The sequence below is a fragment of the Dreissena polymorpha genome, chromosome 8 (genome assembly GCF_020536995.1).
Source record: "Dreissena polymorpha isolate Duluth1 chromosome 8, UMN_Dpol_1.0, whole genome shotgun sequence".
Classification (NCBI taxonomy): Eukaryota; Metazoa; Mollusca; class Bivalvia; order Myida; family Dreissenidae; genus Dreissena; species Dreissena polymorpha.
In genome coordinates this window covers 89,306,613-89,328,096 of record NC_068362.1, presented here as the reverse complement: position 1 = coordinate 89,328,096, position 21,484 = coordinate 89,306,613, and the positions used below count along the sequence as shown (strand labels likewise).

The window sequence follows — 21,484 nt, the reverse complement described above, 5'->3', positions numbered from 1 at the left end:
ATGGCGACGTCCATGCCGAGACAGTTATTTTTCGCCGTTTTATACCCTTTAATAACTTGTTTTATTTTTTAAATGACGCTCACTTTCCAGCCATGTCAGTAAAAAGGTGATTAGCGTGTATTTCGTATTTAAATTCGATTTATATCTCGACTTTACTCCCCGCAAATTTTCTTAGTGGAGCCCTAATTAGGTCATCCCGCTAAGAAATTTCGCACCGAGTAAAGTCGAGATATAGAGCGAATATTACTATGAAATAAACGCCACTAACTTTCTTGCTAATATGTCTGGAAAGTGGGCGGAATTTAAAAAAACAACAAGTTATTTAAGGGTATAAAACGGCGAAAAATACCGGCCTCGGCATTGACGTCGCCATCTTGATAATCACGTGATTACCCCCTCTGTGTCTGGTGCGTTCGCTTTTTTCGCTAAGGCCTCAAATGTTTCTTTGCATTGAAAAGCGAGAAGTTTTAACCTACGCATATTTACCAGAAATTAATCCACATGTTGGTAAAAAACATATTTGCTGATAAATAGATGCTGTCTGTCTGGGCAAATAGTGTACCTTATTTATTAGACTTACCGAATTATGTCGATGTCTATTGCAGAATGTGCAAATATTGCTCATAAATGTGTTGACGGTCTAAAGTACTTGTCGATTTATAACATATATATATGTAGGACAATTTATTATGTCTGACTAAATAAGTATTTAATTTGTAATTCAAACAAAGCAGGGTCTAGAAAAACAATGAATATTTATCATTAAATTGAAAATATTTGTTATTTTACTTAATTGTGTTGAATATGTTTGTATAAATGAATATGAGTGTATATATAGAACTTGTTTTGTAGTGAATATACAGCTCTCCTAACGTGATTGTTTGAATTTTATTAAATGCAAAATAACAACAATAAATTATACAGTCGCTATTACTGTTTTTGATGTTGTATTTGTAATAATTAATTTATACTTATAGAAAAAAAACGTTACATACAGAAAAACAGTGGGTGGATAGCGGGAAGATCAAAATAAATTTCTCTATATATTTATAAAGACATAAAAAGTATTCATTAAACATGCAAATTCACCGGTTTTATTACAGTCGTCAAATTTTTCCCAATATGCATTTCAACATTCGGAAAATTCTTTATCTCAAAAATTCTAAAGTCCCGTTGTTCTTTTTTATTAACCGGTCATAAGCGCCTTGCGTGACGTGTTGTTAACGACATAATATTATTCATTAAAAGCAAACATTTCCATCTCATAGAATCGTTTCTGATCTCCCACCCCCGTCTGTCGTGTATATTAACTTGAATAAGAACCTGACTCGAAAATGGCAACTCGTCCAATATCTCACTTCGCACAATTATTAAGAGGTCAAGCTAGGAGTATTATATCATTCCCGTAACTATGGCAATAGGAATATGCTTTTAAATTTTCCTATTTTGTCAAATTGTCTATTCAAAGGAGTATGTACCGAACGTATTAATGTTCCATTTGTTACCAGGCGTTTGACAGTTCTAATAGAGCGGCCCCATTTAGCGAAAAGAATCAAGTTTGCCCAAGTTAATCGAGTAGTTGAGACTGATTTAAAGTTGTGGCTTTTCGCGACATTTCTTGACAGACTGTCGTGCTTTGGTCAGAGACGAACATTTGATAGCGATTAATTTTGTCGAGTTTTAGTGTGGCTCATTTAATCCGACGACATTCTGTTAAGGAGCCATGTTAGCATCGGAGACACGCAGAAACATTGGGCATTCGTTTCGCGTAATATGCTAGAAATAGTCCTATTATTTGTAGAAATGGTCTCCTTCTACAGTAGCGATTTGACATGTGGATGTTCACGATCATTTGAAACAAATTTGTGTTCGATGAAATAATGTTCTAGATAAATGGTAAACATAGAAGAACACAAGGTGTGAACATCCTGTCGAGCCACCATTCTTAAACAATAATATATGTATGCAAGAAAGTGTTAACACAATATAAATATTAGGTGCTTTACTTATTTATAAATAAATTATTGTTATCATATTTATTATAAAAATGTTATAATAATATAATATAATAATAATAATAATAATAATAATAATAATAATAATAACAATAATAATACTAACAATAATAGTAATAATAATAATAATATTTAATAATAATACTACTAATAATAATAATTATTATTATTATTATTATTATTATTATTATTATTATTATTATTATTATTATTATTATTATTATTATTATTATAATGATGATGATAATAATAGTTTTATTATTATTATTATTATTTATGTATTTATTTATTCATTCATTATTTTATTTTTTATTTTTTTATGTATTATTATTATTATTATTACAATTATAAGTGGTATCACCATCAATATTATTTTATTCCTACTTTCTGTCTTTACTTTGTGTGACACATACCCAACGCCTGTGACAAATATCTGTTAATTCCATTGGTGAATGCAATGCTCCGCCTTTTAGTATTCATCAAAAATAGGCCAATCAGAGCAGGCCGTATAACTGAGGACAAATTCCTTCTTTATCCGCTATCTCGGCTAATATTTGTCACAGTATTTATTTAATGTATCGGAAAATTTCATAAGATCCTTCACTTTCTACGACTCAGGTAATGTGCCTGGGTACTTAGAAAGCTTGATTAGATAGAATAGATGGATTAAAGGAAATCGGTGCGTTATTAAATAACAAAATTACGCTCAATAGATTTCGCTTGTGGTGGGAAAATACCTGCATTTGCAGAAATTGCAAAGGAGTGGATTTTATGCGGAAATTGACTTAAGAATGGAAAAGCTTTGGATCATTTGCTGCAAAATAAGACTTGCTTGAAAACGGAAAAAAACTTGCTTCAACGAGCTAAGGTTTGAGGCGTGAATTTCGTATAAAAAGTGCATCTTTATGTGATGGGATTTGTTTAAAATATCATTAAACATAATAAAATCCATTAACAATGTTGGACTATTGTGGGAACGAGGCAGCGAACGCTGGCTACCAGACGGCCTCATCATCTATGACATCATTATTTGGCATGGGCATGTCGTCACCGCTTACGTCATCGGAATCTCAGCAACGTCATTCAGCGTTCGTTCTCAGCAGCCCGCAGCTAGCCGCGCTACAAAACCTCACAGAAATGAAGGCGCCGATAACCACTTCCGGTTCGGATTCCGGTCTCTCTAGTCCCTATTCACAGTCAACGTTAAAACACCTCGGACTCTCGTGGGCGCAAGCGACCCCACATAGAATTTCAGACATTTTGAGCCGCCCCCTAGGCTCCTTTGGGATGTCCCCATTGAACGCAGGGATGTACCTCCATCCCCAAGCTAGATTTTCCAAGCTCGCGGAACTTCCGGGCCGCCCGCCGATCTACTGGCCAGGAGTCATGAGCAACCATTCCTGGCGACCCTCAGGTAACCGACCGTTAGAGCTACCGGAAATCGAAATTTGTTATTGTTATCAAACATCCCGAATATTTATTATTTAAAATTTAGATGTATATCGTACGCTAGCATGATATCTTTTTCCACAAGGTATACACAAAGAGCTTCTATTTTAAAAGAAAAAAAATGCATTTAATATATTACGGTCAAATTGTATGAACTTTATAAACACTAAGATTTGAAATCTAAATATTAAAAAAATGTAACCCAAACAAAACACAAATAATGTAAGAATTTTTATATACATAAATAATCAAAATTAAGCAAATGCATCATACCAGTACAACTAACTATTGCTTTAAACGGCGACTGCTTTGTTTAATTGTGTTTAATATTTCTAATTAATTTAAATGTATACAACTCAAACATGGTGTTGTGTTTGATTTTTGGTTTGTTTTATAGTACACAAAACTTAAGCGCATGAACATTTGTGTTTTTTTAATTATTAAAATATATTATTGTAAAATACATCCAAGAATAATATATGTATTTTTGTATTTTGTTTACAAATAGCACCAATACAGTACCATCCAGTGGTGCATAATACAATAATAGTAGAAAAAATACACAATTTCATACTTATGTGTTACAGTCAAGCATTATGGAACGCTAACATAAGGTGTTTAACAAATGTTTCAATAGTTTGATATATACACAGGAAAATTTCTTCAAATAAATAAATAAAATGTGACTATTTATTTTTATATCTATTTACCATCGCAGTTTCTTTTTAGACATGTTAATTTAAAAGCGATATGTGTTGTTGTTGGTTCTAAGAGGATCTAACATTACTGTTTGGCCTAATTACTGTGAATAGATTTGTGCGGGAAACCCTTTTAGTATTACGGTAATGTATGTTTACCAACATATATTCAACAGTCATATTATAATTTGTAGTTTTGGATTAACTCAAACATCTGATATTTAACTATTACAATACATCCAATTATGTCTTATTTCTACAATTAGTTTGTGTAATGTTTACTTCTCCACACCATTATAGTTTTAAATTCAGTGATATTTCGAATTTGTTCAAAAAAAAATTATTATGGTATGGCGTTTTAGTATGAATCTTTACGGAACGATTAAGAATCTGCACGTAGATTCAGCAGTTATGTTGATGGTGGTGGTTGCGGTGGTACATTAAATGGTAGTGGAAGTATTAGCTCAGGCTGGTTTACATTTATTATAATTACAGGCTACATATTTCACTTGCGACTTCCATGTATTTTGATCGGAGAACAAATATAGTAGATATATGCATGGTACATAAGTGTGTATAATCATGTTATCATAGTTGTGTGTGTGTGTGTGTGTTTAGTATAAATTATGAGGATTATATTTTTTGCTACATAACATTCATTATCATAGAATTTCGAAAAATATCAATAGCATTTTTGTGTGGAAGTAACATAATGTGAAACTTGTATTTATGTCACATTTTAACAGCCTATAGGATGAACAACCACTGTTCTTTTTACTATCATGTTAGGTATAATATGTTGTATTTTTTTAATACTATGCAGCTATCTTGTAATGTCTTTTTTGTTTTATTTTAAGATGAAGGAATATGCGATATTTAAGTTTATACACACTTTTATTGCATTATTTAGTTTAGTTATGAAATAGATGTTAATATTGGACAGAAAAGTGAAAAATATTCAAACTGGTAACTCAATACATCTATTTTGTCGTAATTTAAGAAAATAGTATTTGATATGTCCTATTTTATATTATATGAATGATATATTAACCACATATGAACGTTTATAGAATTCTATAGCCTTTCTCAACTCATGATTTAACAGATAATGTCTTAAAATGTTATCATAACAGGATATTATCTCATTTTGTATATTGTTTTTGTTTGGATGAAAGCGGTGTGTACAAAATATGTGTACGCGCCAATACATCATTCAATAACTACGCACGTAAATCTATTAGCATTCTTTTCGAAATACTTCAATATAAAAATAAAATATCAATTTATATCTGCCAAATAAAAATGCTTGTTCGTAAAATAAATGTTAACCGAGAGCTTAACGGTTCATGAAGATACCCCGGTAAAATGTATGTACAGTAGGTAAACGCCAATGCCGATATAATTATGTCGAATGAGTGTGCTCGGATACCAACGTCCAAATATTCACGTTTAATAGGCATGTCGACGATATTTCCTCTTAACATAGCCACGCATTAAAACAAATGCATTTCCTACTACAGTATAAAAAATATATTAAACACTATGTACACAACTATTGTCTAAAGTGTAAACGTACATCTTGCATACATACATGAATACTATTTTTGTATACGACTGATTTTCTTGCGCCCGTTAAAAATGTCGCGAGGATTTTCCATCTTATTGACGTAAATATTTACGGATCATTTATTCAAAATATAAAAAAAAATCATTTAACAAATTCTTAATATTAGTATTCGTATTCGTGATACGAAAATACCTTTTAACGTCGAAATATAACAAAATAATTACTTCACTATTATGTAAATGCAAGTCTTCTTACAAACATACAAACAAGCATCTAGCCCTGCATACTTTATGCGCATAATTTTATGTAAATTGGCGCATGCGCTGTCAAATGTCGTTTAACGAAGGCATACAACTAAAAATTGAAGTATCAGATTGGTTAATGTTTTCGTTGCATGTTTCTGTGTAATTAAAAATTATAGGAAATTAAATATTTAGGGTGACTTAATATTCAAACGAAATGAAATATTTTTTTGTCGTTCTGCTATCGTAATTACATATCTAAATATAAAGCAGTACATGTGTGTTCTGTAGAAAATAATTTCTAATGACATCAATAAACGACATGCAAAGAACAGAATATCTGTTTTGTTCTCGCTTGGCATACACTGTTCAAGTAATATGTTTAATTGACAGCATTTGTAACCACTGGTGTATTTCGGCGTCATAGCAGGATCACCCATATCGACATGGCTCAAATCACACCGTGGGTGTTTATGTTAATTTTGAGTCGCGGGCTTAACGCATGCGCGTAAAGTATTGCCCCCGATTAGCCTGTAGAGTGCGCTCAGGCTAATCAGGGACGGCACGTTCCTCTTCTATGCATTTTTTCGTTCACAGGAAGTCTCTTCGAAACGAAAAGTCTTAGCGGATAGTGTCGTCCCTGACTAGCCTGTGTGGATTGCACAGGCTAATCTGGGAGTTATTTTACGCATGCGTTCAGCACGGTTTTACCAGAGAACGACTCAAATGTACGAGATCCTACGGCGTCAGACCTTCATTTAAGACACCAGCGTTGGGCGATGGGAAAAGTATCTCCTCATAATTTAACTGTTTCAGATGTTTTAACAGGAGGGGCAATTTGTGTGCATCGGTTGCGATTAACGACTATTTACCGGAATAGTTCAGTATAAATAAATATTTTCCCGAAAAAAGTTCTTGCGAACGATTCTAAGGCAAAGAAACGAATAACTGAAATTCTATAATCATAAATGTTGATGCTAAGCAGTATGCCCCTCCAAAAGTATAAGATTACATTAAAATGTGGTGTATGCTGTTTAATTATATAGAGCACTTGACATGAAATCTGAATGTACGTAACATTGACCGACTTGTCCATCTGTTATGCGAAAGAGTACGTCTGTTGAATATACCGTAAGGTCACATGTCGGCAATTAATTTCAGGACCTACGGAAACGTTGAGAAGAATTAGGTAGCTGTCGGGTTAAATATTAATTTGCCATTCAAAGCCTATTAACTCAACAGCTTAATCCAATTTGGACTTGACATCCCCTTATTAAAGAATAAATCAAACATTAATTAATTCTCTCTCGATGTGTCTATTTATTTTCGCCCAATATATCCCGATTAGTGGACGCGTGTGTTCATATACAGTAAATAAATCAGCAATTTGTATCACGGCGGATCGATGACTTACGCCTATTTATCAAACCATTTAGTTATTCACAGATTAACTGTAATATTCGGGCATCATTTCATATTTTGATAAATGTCTCAAATGTTGAAAGGTTGCTAAAAGATACTGAGTCTACTTAATTTTTAAGACCTGTAGTATGAAGAAACAAACCCAAAGTTAAAAAATGTATGCAGTGCGCATGCGTCGAATTTTAACTTTTATTCTTTTATTATCCGGCAATGAATTCTTTAATTCTTTGCTTGATCGGGGTTTCAAAACAGTATCTTAAAATAAACACGAGACTTAATGAGCATTAAACGGGATTGAGAAAATAAATCGGAAGACGCATTTTTTGTCTTATTGTCATGTTCGAAACACCTGCAGAAGTTTCAAACCTTCATTCTCATTTCATTTTTGAATATAAACAAATAATGATAAAAATAATAGTTGAAATAATAATAATAATGTTACTTATAATCATAATCGTCATCGTCATCATCATCATCATCATCGTCATCATCATCATCATCATCATCATCATCATCATCATCATCATCATCATCATCATCATCACCACCACCACCACCACCACCAACAACAACAACAACATCATCACCACCACCACCACCATCACCACCATCATCATCATCATCATCATCATCATCATCACCACCACCACCACCACCATCATCATCATCATCATCACCACCACCGCCACCACCATCATCATCATCACCACCACCACCACCACCATCATCATCATCATCATTATCATCATCATCATCATCATCATCATTATCATCATCATCATCATCATCATCATCATCATCATCATCATCATCATCATCATCATCATCATCATCACAGTGATAATAATATAAATTACTATTATTATTATTATTATTATTATTATTATTATTATTATTTATTTTATTTTTTGTATTTTTTTTATTATTATTGTTGTTGTTGTTGTTGTTGTTGTTGTTATTGTGCTGCTGTTCTTGTTTATAATTGTGTGTGTTGTTGTCTTTGTTGTTGCTTGTATTAATATTGTTTAATTTTAAAAAGGCACGCGTTCACTGAAAGGTTTACATTTTCAGGTCAGTCAAACGTCATCATAGATCGTGACGGAAAGAAGAAACATACGAGACCCACGTTTTCCGGTCAGCAGATTTTCGCGCTCGAGAAAACGTTCGAGCAGACGAAATACTTGGCGGGACCGGAAAGAGCTAGACTTGCGTACGCACTCGGCATGTCCGAGAGTCAAGTTAAGGTACAAGGAGTTCTTTATTCACGGTGAACGAGACAAGTTTTGTAAGTGTACCTTCTACCATGCATAAACAAGCATATGAATTAATATATATCATTCAAATTATTCATATTAATTACAAAAAATGTATTATTATAAAGCGTCTTCGAGAAAAGACATATATCTTATGCGCATTATGAATTAAGAAGAGAAGCCTCTGCCTTTGAATGTCATGTCGATTTTGCTTATTATCAGTAAAAATTGCTTCGTATGCACGTGTTTATGTTTTTATTGTTATGTAAGTTGTAAAGAAGCGCTGTAATGAAAGGAAAATGTGATGTGTTATTTGTCTGTTTTTTTTTGTAAATCTGTGAATGAGCGTTTGTTCATAAGACATAGGGTACTTAGTGCTGGTAACGGTTTTTGTTCAGTTGTTTAAAAAAATGTTGTATTGGAACGATTCACGAAGGAGAAAGCAAAGAGCATATTGGAAAGACGGGTCACTTGGTTTAAATGTTCCATTAATTTGGGGGGGGGGGGGGGGGTAAAGGGTTAGGGTGCAACACTGTGGTTTCAAATGTACGATCAAACTAGTATTAACGATAACAAGACATAACATGTACTTTATATCTTGTACAGGCATACATTCTCAAATTGTGCCATAACATTACCGATTGTTTAATATCGTTTGACAATCTATTTAACTCTCAATTTCAAATGAATAATGGTCCGAGATAATGATGCGTACACAATGATTAAGTTGCAAACACAACAGTATTAACAATATCACGCGTAACATGATCAATCCATATTGTTTATTTAAAACGCCAATATTTCAAAGACAATGTCATTGACGTCATCTCCATTATTTGCTTGCAAAATACTTCATAAAACTAACCCCATTCAGTCTGACAATGCACCCAGTCCATAGACGATCTACATCCACTCTGCAGGCGTCTTACTCGTCACTTGGACACGTTCAAGTATCCATGATCTTCTTAAGAGATCCATGTGTATGTCCAAGAAAACTTGCTACCAATAAAATCACCCTTCACACCAGTGTTTAGGAATGACGTCACAGCAACATCAACAGACATAAACATAGAAACATGCGCTGGGTTATGCAAAATTTTAATTTTATTTATTTATTTATTTATTTATTATATTTTTTTATATTTATTTATTTATTTATTTATTTATTTATTTATTTATTTATTTATTTATTTATTTATTTATTTATTTATTTATTCAAACATTCACGTAGCAAACAGTCTAATTAAGCTTTTCTAATAAATGAATTTGATGATCATACAGAAAGTTGCATCATTAATTTAAATAAAGATGAATGTTTGAACTATTTTTATTTTGAAATGAACTATCTGGGCCATGTTTCTGTGTCCTTCTCAGCTGTAAGATGACTCATTGCCTAAAACATCTTTACCAGAAAGATCGTAACAGTTTTAATTTAATTAAATCCCATGTTTACAATAATTTACAACAGTCGACGCCTTATCATTGCCCCAGTACATATGCAATTGCGTTCCATCAAAAAAGATTCATAATATCAGCATATGTCTTACATTTTACTACTTCTCCTTCCATCCGACCCTGTATCACCCCTAGCTCTTCAAACAACACCCTCTAAAGTCAATTTAGTTGCTGTAAATGACTCCACTCGCGCGAGGCCTTATCTCATACCTTTTTATACGTAGCCATTTATAAATCTCGCATTCCATTTCAAATAAGCATTCTCTCTATTTACTTTGCGGAGTTGCTTTTCACCTAAAGTGGGTCCACTGTGTACCAGTGGTTTTCTAATCACCGTTCTTACAAGATTAATTAACCAGCCATCGCATTTAAGAGTGTTACTATATATGGAGAATAAGTGGTTTTGTGCTTCTCTTTTATGTTCATTTATTGATTATGTTGCATCAACTTTTCATGTTGCTTCGGTGTTATATTGTAACGTATTAGACGTTTCTCTCCTTTTGTCGCATTATTTTTATTTTCAGCTTCCTTGCAAGACAATACAATTATTTCATACAAATAACAATAGCACAATTATAATTATGATGTCATGTTCAAACGATCAAAACATACCTTAATAGTATTGTGTTAATATTGCAACTCAGAACTTGGTGTTTCTTCTACTTGCCCAAGGTTCTTACGTTCATTAGCTGAAAGCAATTCCTTGTTTTCTATCAGTTCATCAGTGTCTTCATCTACATCCACGTTCTCTATCAGTTCATCTACATCTGTGTCCGAAAATGTTTGAAATATATCATTAGAAATTATCCGAAAGTGGAGAAAATCTACCTAAATGATTAGTTTCAACTTTGCTTAGAGCCGCTTTGTGCGCACCCATGATATATTCGTTATGGAAACGTTCTTTTTTGTAATGGCTGAAATTTCTAAAATATGTTTTATAGAATATTAGTTTATTTTATCTCTGCTTTGTATTGCTGCCAAATGTGTTGTCGCAATTTTAAATCAATAACCTCGAGTTTCGATTACAGTTTATTGTATAATATTAAAAGCGACTCATTTGTATCACCAAAATTGTAATAAAACTATTAAGATTTTTCTTTCGTTCAATAGGCATTTAACAATTTAAAACAAACGTATGTCTGTTATAACGTTCAGTTTTGTTGTTGCAAAAAAACATGTTACACAGACGATCTCAGCAGGTCTACTTAAATACCTGAAAGACAGAGTTACACATGGACAACGTCACCGCGTCCCACTCATCAGATATCGGTTACTATCAACACAGTTGAACCTGCACTTTTTGCAACACGAATTATCGAGAGCTGTTCAATCAAATACGATTAAAACTGAAGGGGCGATGTTATGTCCCCATGAGATCGAACACTCGACATAAAATTCCCAAAATGAAATTGTTTGCAATCATAATTGCGCACCCTTTTTATGTAGATGAAGGCGTATGTTGCTCTTTCGATACTGTTTTCACATAATTCTGCAAAACCAAAGTTTGTTACAAGTGTTATTAGCTTTCTAATGTGATGTTTGCGTTGTTTAACTAACTGCCGTCGCCGAGGCTGGGACACAATAAATTTACGTTAATTCCACCGTCTCAAGATGTTTAGAATTTAAATAAGCCTCAATGGTTCTATGATGGCGGTGTATGCAATGTTTCGCTACAGGTTTAGGCAAAACATCACTTAAATTATGGCTGTATAGCGACGCAAATCCGCTCTTATGAGGGCCGTAACGCAAACTATGGTAGCGAACTAAACTTAAAGTTGTCACTTTGTTTGTACCCGAGTACGAGTTATAATGTTTCAAGTTTGTGAAGTATATATTCTGCACCTATTATTCAAATAAATAATAATTAAGCAAAAAACGCTCATTTCAGTTAAACTGACTAAAGATTTTGCCTGTCGTTTCTGTGTTGCGTTGCTTTGTCTATTAGTTAATCGGTTTTTTTTTATTGAACTGCATTTATATCGCTGCCCGTGTATGTCATTGCACGCATTTTAGTCATTAGCTGTGATTTTTCAGAAATAATTAGCAGCAAATAAAAATGTCAGTTTCTAAATAATCAAACACTTGAATTCGTGCATGAAAAAGATCTTTATTTGGTATAGCATCAAATAAACGTAACATAAAAAAGTATTTGTTGTAAGGAATGTTCGTCCAGTACATATGTAGCAACCCTCGATAAAACATTGATTAAGAAACATCCCAAAACATGTAACTTTAACTCCAAACAACGATGTCGAGATTTGGGATCCAGGCTTGATTGATGTAACAAATTGCGCACCGGAGTAAAATATAAATTACTCTATGTATCGTTGCATAATTTGGAGGAAAACAGGCCCATACATGCGCATTACCTACCGGCAAAATACGTGTAAATAGGGATGACAAAAGTGGGGGAGAGATTATGAGGCTGACTTATTTTAACTTCAACAAGACATGACAAACATGTACATATATGTTTATTATTAAGCTGTTAATGTTCCATGTGTTTGTTTATTGATATTTTGTAAACGTTTTATTTTTGTAATATGTGTGATTTCCATACACACTGCTGAACTTTACTTATTGTAGAACCCATAGGTAATTTTTTTCAGAATTGTGTTTACATCAAATATCCTTTATTTCCGTCGGGTATAGACGATGGTAATTTTAAAAAGTATAATAAAATTATTTACGCCCAATTGAAGTTGCTATTGCATTTTGTAAGTAACACGTATTTATGATAAATGTGGCATGTAAAACTTGGAAAGTAAATGAATAGAATTACTAAAATAAGCTGAACATTGAGTTTTGTGCTAAACTGCGTAGAGACCATACATACATGTACTTCTTTACAAATCCATTATTTTCATCCAAAAATTGTAGATAAATGAGTGAATATGAAAGTTTCAATTTGTGTCCAATTAAAGAAGCAGTATAAGAACATGTAGTCTCATTACGTATTTAACCCATTTATGCCTAGCGTCTAGAAAAAAAGCCTTGGCATGATGCGGCGTCTCATCAGGGTCTGCGCTGTTTGATTAAAGGAATTTCTGTTATAAATATTCTAAATATAGAAATAAATATACTAGAAATCCCTAAAAAATTTAATAAATTGATCCAATTTAGCAGGATGGGAGAGTCCACTAAGCATAAATGGGTTAACTGTCTACCTATTTCCAAAGGGCCTAAGCCAAGAAATCTACACTGATGTCTTCGTTGTTCTACACGTAAAGGAGTCTTACAATAGTACTACTTCTATTTTCAGGTGTGGTTCCAAAACAGACGGACGAAGTGGCGTAAAAAACACGCGGCCGAAATGGCGACTGCGAAGAAAAAACATGATGACGTCACAGACGCTTCCGGTCAGAGTGACCTGGAGGACGAAATGACCGGAAGTTGCAGTCCTTTGACAGACGAGAGCTTAGATTTTGGCTCATTTAAGTGATGTAATGTTGATTGATGCTTTAATGGACTAAGAAAGTGGTATTGTCGGATTTGGGGCGATTCGTGATATTTTACTGAATAAGATAAATTCCAAATTCGGAATACAACAGTTTATAATTTTCAAATCTATTTGTCAGCGTTATACAAGGGTCTACGGTAACATTATTGTTGCAAATACATATGGTATTTTTACATAGCTTATACTTACTCAAGGACCGCATGAAAAAGTTGTTAAAAATCAACAAACGTTGATGTCATGTGAATTTCCAATAATCAATGAGCTTTATGTTATAGATGCAGTTATTACTTTCGTCGCAAAGTAAATAAGAGAACACTCATAAAATCGGAGTTGAAAGTATATTGATACGTGAGAAAACTTGTAACATTGTGTATATAAAATTAATATGTTAAGCCTACATTTCTACAACGAGGTTCGTCGACCTGGTAACATTAGAGATCAAATATCTTCATATAGCTAAAGATTGTAAAATGATTTTTCGAAATGCATCGAACTCACATACGATCTACATTGAAAACAAAATTCAATTAATTGAAACGCCTTTGCACTGAGGCAATGATATGCATTCCCATGAACCGAACGTGCCAAATCAGGTATGTTTATTATGACCACGTGCTCTTATGCGAAAGGATTTGCACAAAAAACCTCCAAACAAAGACCTTTGTTACATTAAATGAAACTCCTTATTTGAATTTAAGTCTTAGGCTACCTTTGGCATTGACACATTCTTGTTTTCAAACTAATTCCTACATCCAAAGTCAACTGTACATGATCTTAGGTTATCATTTATTACTTTCTCCGTTCCCCACACGTTGGGTTAGTTTTCATTTTTAAAACAAGCGTGCTTTCATCAAACATTAATACGGACAGATAAGGGACAAAGACGTATCGGGCAGGCAAATAAAGTCGGCGTGCATTGAATTGCTGCCGCAAAGTGGACCGATGTATGTCGTGAAAGAGAACGCAATTAATCATGCACCTATCAGCCATTTCTCAAATCTGCAAGAGTCACAGATCGTAGCTTTCTATCCCTTAAAATCCCTATTGAGTTGCGGCTTGTCGTCATGCCTGTACTAACTAAGCTCTCGCAGCTTCGCGAGAGTTGACCCTGTAGCCCGAGATCTCTAAGAGTGACACGTGGCTAGTAATTTGTTAAATTTTGCGACATGTGTTTCCGTAGTTTTTAGACGTCCCCAACGACAAGTCAAGCTTTGTAGAAAGCTGTCAAGCTCTGGAATAGAATCACAAAAATCCTAGGTTTTGTATTTAATAGTTTACTTTAGGTTAAAAATATTGCTTCAGCGAATCTGTGAGCAAAAGTTACACATATGTATGTGATTTTTTTATACAAAAATATATATAACCACGTGTTCCTTCCTGGAATGATGCAGTTATGGAACATAATTTTATGTATTTAACCCTTTTATGCCTAGTAGACTCCCCCATCCTTCTAAATTAGATCAATTTATTTCCAAAATTAGGATTGTCTAGTATATTTATTTCTATATTTAAAATATTTCTTACAGAAATTCCGTTAAGCAAACAGCGCAGACCCCGATGAGACGCCGCATAATGCGGCGTCTCATCCGGGTCTTCGCTGTTTGCCAATGCCTTTTTTCTAGACCCTAGGCATTAATGGGTTAAATAGTGTTCCTGACATTAATCTGGTCATCTCTATCTATATGATCGGGTTAAGTCCGTAAAATGCGATAGAGGCAATTAATAGTATACGAACCGGCCATTATTATTTTTTGTTATATAGGTCGCGCGTGCAAAATATTGACGTCCGACGTCTCCTCCCGGGTCCACACCGCTAAGATACACTGAGCGTTAGCGCTTTATTGTATTTCTATATTAGACCTTACGATTGTTAAAAAAATGAACAATAATTGTTAATTTTTTTTTTTAATCTAAAATTTTATATAAACCTATTTTTGTAATTGAGAAGAGTCTGGTTTAAATCTTACGACAGTAGTTTTGGAATTGTCGGCAATATGTAACAAGTCTGTTCAAATCGTTGATTACACCCTGGTTTATACACAAAATGAACATGTTCGGTACACAAGACGAATAGAAAACCTGACTTTGGACCCGATCGCGCAATCGTGACCATCAAGGCCAATCTCACCGCAGAGTTGTTTTTCCATGCTCTGACATACAATTTTGGTCAATACAATACAATAAATATTAAAAAATAACGGCAAAATTATTGTACCACGTGGCTCGGATATCATCACGTGGTTGGTTATAACGGCAGGGATTCGATAAAGCTATGCTTGTTCCAGTCAAAAATCTGCGCAGAGGTTGCATCCCGGCATATAAATTGTCACTTTTTTGTCACAGGGTCCTAAGTGGGGTAATCTATTTCTAGAAAAATAATATGTGTTGTTTTGTAAATTATATTCTAAATGCATATTCGACAATTTAACGTCACTGTTAACGGAATTTTCATATATTTATATTTATTATTATTATTATTATTATTATTATTATTATTATTATTATTATCATTATTATTATTATTATTATTATTATTATTATTATTATTATTTGCTTAAGTATGCATATAGGGGCTATATGTCTTAACTACATTTTTGTGTTCACTTTTGTTGAAATAAAACTTCGTATAGAACATAAAAATGGTCAATAAAGTTTCGATGTTTTTTTTAAACATTTTCATTTTGAGATAACATGCTTAGACTTGGCTTGTTGGGTATTAATGTAATATATGACTCACTTATAAGTTATATGTGTGAAAATGAAATACTTTCTTCAACACCTTTGCTTTGCTTTCCGTTTCCATTAAGATATCATATTTTATGCAAATATTAATTGTTAATAGTCGTGTCATCTATATTTCAATTCATGATACATGTGCAATGAAAAACTTTATCAATATAGAATATGTATGATATTTGAATTGCAAGAAAAATAAATATGAAACGTACAGTTTGGATTTCGTTTGTTTGAGTCTGTATGTATGTCGTAATAAACAATCAGTAACAATAAAAAGCACAGATGATGCCATTGTCGTTTATACAATATCTTTTATGCAAAGGATCATTAAAAAATCAAATTCTAAATCACAATTATCACAAGCACCTCCATAATTATATGCGTCGCCATTTTAATATCCCCAATTTATCCTCTGTATCATCACCTCTAAGGATTTGTATTTACTTAATACAAACAATAGAAAACAGTTCCGTCATTTTTATATTCAGTGTAAGATCTTAAAAATATATTTGACTAACGACGAGATTTTGTTTAAAAGTTGCTTTGATCATCAAGAAAAGAAACCAGCAAAACAAAAGGCTTCAAGGATAGACCCCTTAGTGGTTTGAAACTTAAGTCCGAATATATGCAACTTTAAAAGTACAGGAATGTCTCGGCCTTACAAGTATTGTCACCGGATTGCTTCAAACAACGGCTCATTTGTTGCCGAATACGTTAACGAACAGTTAAGCTAACAATCTAATAACGCAATACAAACTTGAAATTAATTTTGAAAGTACATATTGTTATCAAACATTTGACATTTTTTCAGCATACCTCAATGTTAACAAAGAACACATCGATTATTATTTTTTGCACTTACGCAAATAATTTGATACAAAAGCTACAAACCGATAGCTTAATTCACAGTTAAAGTTTTTAGCAACTCTGCACAGCTCCTTATGGCTGCATTCTGACTTCTTTTCAATTCGTGTTTGTGGACGTGGGACCAGTATACCAACTCCCGCTCTCGTTCTTTGAAGACATTTTTGTTTAAAAGATCTTTTTGAGCTTCATGATAGTTTCACTAACAGGAGAGTCATCATCGACATTTGTATCAGAGACTTAGGAACCGAAAGAGGTCTTTTTTATTATATTGTCACCCCTATTGAAAGGGCCAGCCAATTTGGCGTATGAGACACTTTTTGCCATGTACCTCCCACCTCCTATCACTATGCCAGGCGCCAGGCGGATAGAAGTCGGTAACCATTCATTTTTAACGTTCGCCACTCACGAGCCGACCATATCGGTACAAGTCTCATGACAAACATCCATCCTTCGACAAACGCTCCCCATGGGGCTCGAACCTTCGACCTCCCGATTCCGAGGCGGACGCCTTATACCCTAGGCCACGATGACAGATGTGCCAAGGTCACTTCGTCCATCCGGGAAGAATTTGGAAGAGGCGATGGCTGTGCAACATACTCGGAAGCGGCTGCGGCATTGGCGAGAAGATCTGATGGGTTTGGAATGAACAGCTCGATTGATGACAAGTACTTTGTTCAGCTTTTGGTTATAAAATTGCCATTTGTTTTTTTGTTATGATGTGACCCTGATGGTATGCATATATAGGTATTTACGCTTCTAGTGACCCACAACTAACACAGCATTTTGTTTGGATAATCCTTCAAATGAGAACTTATGAAAGATTGTCAAACTTGTGTTCAAGCTATTACTAATCAACTCTACTGGTAAACACATTATAACAGCTGTTCTTTATTGATGCGTCCCCGATTCTTTCCCAGTGCCAAAGAATCGGGCTTTTTTTAAAATGGGTTGTAATGCAAAAATTAAAAATAAAAAAACATGTGTACAAGAATAAGGAAGAACCTGGAACTCCTTCAACAATGGTATTAAATCGAGATCCAAAAAAATGGAACTAAAATTTGAAAACATTGTGAACATCCAGTTCAAATATTCAATATTACCCCACATATGAAATAGCGTTTGCCCGTAAATTATGCAGCACCTATAACCATATTAAGATATTAAGTATTAATTATTAAATTAATTTCGTGTTCAAATCACGTTAAACGTGTTGGTGTTGCAGACAAGACGATGAGTGATGGAAATTATGTGGCACAAAAAATGTGTATATGTTTTCCCCGAACGTGTGGGTTTAAGAAACATCACCTCACATTGTTTAATAATGACATTTTAAAGCTAGTTAACTTATGTCTTTTGTGTTTAAACTCGGATGCTCCTCCATCAATCAGCCATATTGTTTCCGTTTGCAACAGTAGCAAGCACCGGCAAATATTTATACGATTGGGAAATGACGCTATCAAAACAGCGCATGGGACTGTCTAATATTTTACCGACTGATCAATAGAAAATGATATCAGATTGAACAAGCAACGTCTTAAAGCGGTGTTAGCTCGATGGTCATAAATTAGTCTTTATGTCGTATAAATCAGTCAGTTGTTATTAGGATATTATTTCTATGTTGGGTTTGAAATTGATATCGGCTCTTTAGGATGATGAACAACCTAAAAACAAGCATGACCAATCGGTTTCCAAAGAAATCTGGACTGTGGTTTTGAAAGCAGGAAAACGTCGCAGAACGTTCAATTGAAAATCATTATACAAAACATGTAGATAAAGTAGTAGTTGTAGTGATAATAGCAGTAGTAGAAATAGTAGTTGTTGTTGTAGTAGTTGTAGTTGTTGTTGTAGTTGTTGTTGCAGTAGCAGTAACAGTATCAGAAGTACTAGTAGAATTAGTAGTAGTAGAAGTAGTAGCAGAAGTAGTTACTGATGCTCCGAATTTTGATCAGATTAGCTGCTGCTGCTGCTGCTGCTGATGATGATGATAATGATAATAATGATGATGATGATGATGATGAGGAGGAGGAGGAGGAGGAGGAGGAGGAGGAGGGGGGGAGGAGGAGGAGGAGGAGGAGGAGGAGGAGGAGGAGGAGGAGGAGGAGGAGGAGGAGGAGGAGGAGGAGGAGGAGGAGGAGGAGGAGGAGGAGGAGGAGGAGGAGGAGGAGGATTGTTGTTGTGGAGGTGTTGGTGGTGATGATGATGATGTCAGTAACAAAGACGTCAGACAGGGCATACCTTTTTTTCAGCAATCCAATAATGAACAGTATAAACCGGCAATGCTCGGTATCTGCTGCATGTCTTATCAAATCAAACTACCGGTGCACTCAAGAAGGCTTTGAACACAACTTATTAAATAATTTTTATCAATGGACAAATATTTTGAACAGAATTATCGCCATTTTTGTCAGGTTTATTCGGTGACAAGTAGTTTTCTATTTGCACAATCCTTCAACCTAAGCCGGACACGTGATCGATCCGAATGGAACCACTATCGCTTTTGCTACATTAGAAACATTTTCAACAAGACGGTCTCTGACGTTTTTTCGTAGAGCAATTTTAAATATTCTCAACAAAATAATCTGATACTGTTGTTGTGAATAATGCTCAAATGCTGAGGATGGTGGTGATGCTTTTTGTGATGGTTGTGATTATGATAAGGACAATGGCAATTCTGATGACAACTTTGATGACGATGATGCTCATTTGTGATGATAATGGTGTCGTTGTTGGTGATGATGATTATGATGCTTGTGCTTGTAATTGTGAGTATGATTGTTATGCTGATCGTCATCATCATTATTAATTTATTATCATTATCATTTTGAGGAGGAGGAAGACGCTAGCGTTGTTAATCGTCAAAGCGATGGAAATGGTGCGTGTTTTTTGTCTAGTTCATGGTCATGATACTAGAGGGGGAGGAGGAGAATTAAAACAATAAAACAAACTTTCTGATTTATTTGATAGTGATTAGAAAAGCATCCAGAGACCGTCAACTGTCAGAAACCATTAAGTTAAGTTTGCCATGATCTTTTGTCACTGAAATCAATTGCAATTTAACAGGTGGCGTTCTAATCATAATTTACACTTTCGCCGCTCCAAGAGTAAACATGATATAAACTGTTGTATTAGATTGGCCAATCGAGGGTATTTCAATATGGAATAAATCAAAATCTACAGCGCTAAATCTGTCGTTTAGATGATAAAAAGATTACGATAGCGTGATCTGTATTGGGGTTGGGATTTTACTTATTGCATCGAATGAAATATAGTCCCTTTACAAACGTGTTGATGTGTGTTTGCGGAAGATTTGAGGTAAATGATCAGTTTTGCCGAACAAGGGCGAAGGGCTTGTTTTGAAGATGAGCGATTGTTATCAACATGCCGAGATGCAATAAACACAAATCCCGGTAATTTTGATAACCGGGCGCGTAATAATGGTTAATTCCTTTTCTTGATATGGGATACTAGGATTGAGACGAAAACAACGGTAGCATGTTTATGTTTCTCGTCTGCCCTTTGTTTAAAATAAAGCCCAAGACCATATTTTAAAATGGTACAGTGGTAATGAAAGTAAATAACGTATATTTAATTTAAACATAGAATATAGTTATAGTCTAATTTAAAAAATTAAGGTGATGATCCCGTGTATGTAAAAAAAATCTTTGATCGAAAACGCTTGGAGCGACATTAATATGTACGACAGATGCAGGGTACGAGCGGAGTCTACTTACTTCCTTGTATCCATAAACAGCGATAGAGAGCACAGGATACGTTGTCATGCGATCTTTTCGTAAATTTATACAATATATTATCACGACAGATACGGTTTTCCGTTTCATTATGTTTCGATACAAAACACGAATTATTATTATTATTATTTAAGGCACAATTCACGAAACTCAAACCTTGATAGAAGCGATTCCGAGTAAAAAAATCACAAAATGAAAAGAAAAAAAGGGGGATTTAAAAAAAATGATGATACTTTACTTACTATAACATGTCTGTTTAGTTGATGAAGAGATCGAAAGTTGGAATATTCGACAAAGGAAATCGTAATTTATAATGAAATTCCTTTCCCTAAATCGATCACCCGTAGTTATCAAAGGTCGTCTACGGGTTTATAATGAGCTTGAACACAGAGAAAAGACCATAGTTTTCCGTTTTAAATTAATTACATTTAATAATTCTTCATTGAACGGACCGCGATGCATGCCTATTTTGCAAAGCTACGCAAACACGTAAGCAATATCCATATCTAAACAAACGGGTCTCTCTGTTAATTAATCCACGCGCCAACTCTGATATTTGCAGACGACAAAT

General features: G+C 34.1%; 1 protein-coding gene across 2 annotated transcripts; it reads left to right on the top strand.

Moving 5' to 3' along the window:
• Positions 1-2,583: 2,583 nt before the first annotated feature.
• LOC127842312 (homeobox protein Nkx-6.2-like) lies at positions 2,584-16,513 on the top strand. 2 transcript variants are annotated; one of them, XM_052371746.1, is made up of 4 exons: positions 2,584-3,429; positions 8,465-8,637; positions 13,364-13,544; positions 15,324-16,513. In XM_052371746.1, exons 1-3 carry the CDS (start codon positions 2,973-2,975, stop codon positions 13,541-13,543), a joined length of 810 nt encoding a protein of 269 aa, XP_052227706.1. In that variant the 5' UTR covers positions 2,584-2,972; the 3' UTR covers position 13,544; positions 15,324-16,513. The 2 variants fall into 2 exon arrangements, with proteins under 2 accessions (XP_052227706.1, XP_052227705.1); XM_052371745.1 differs by having other exon boundaries at positions 2,585-3,429; positions 13,364-16,513.
• The last annotated feature ends 4,971 nt before the right edge of the window (positions 16,514-21,484 follow it).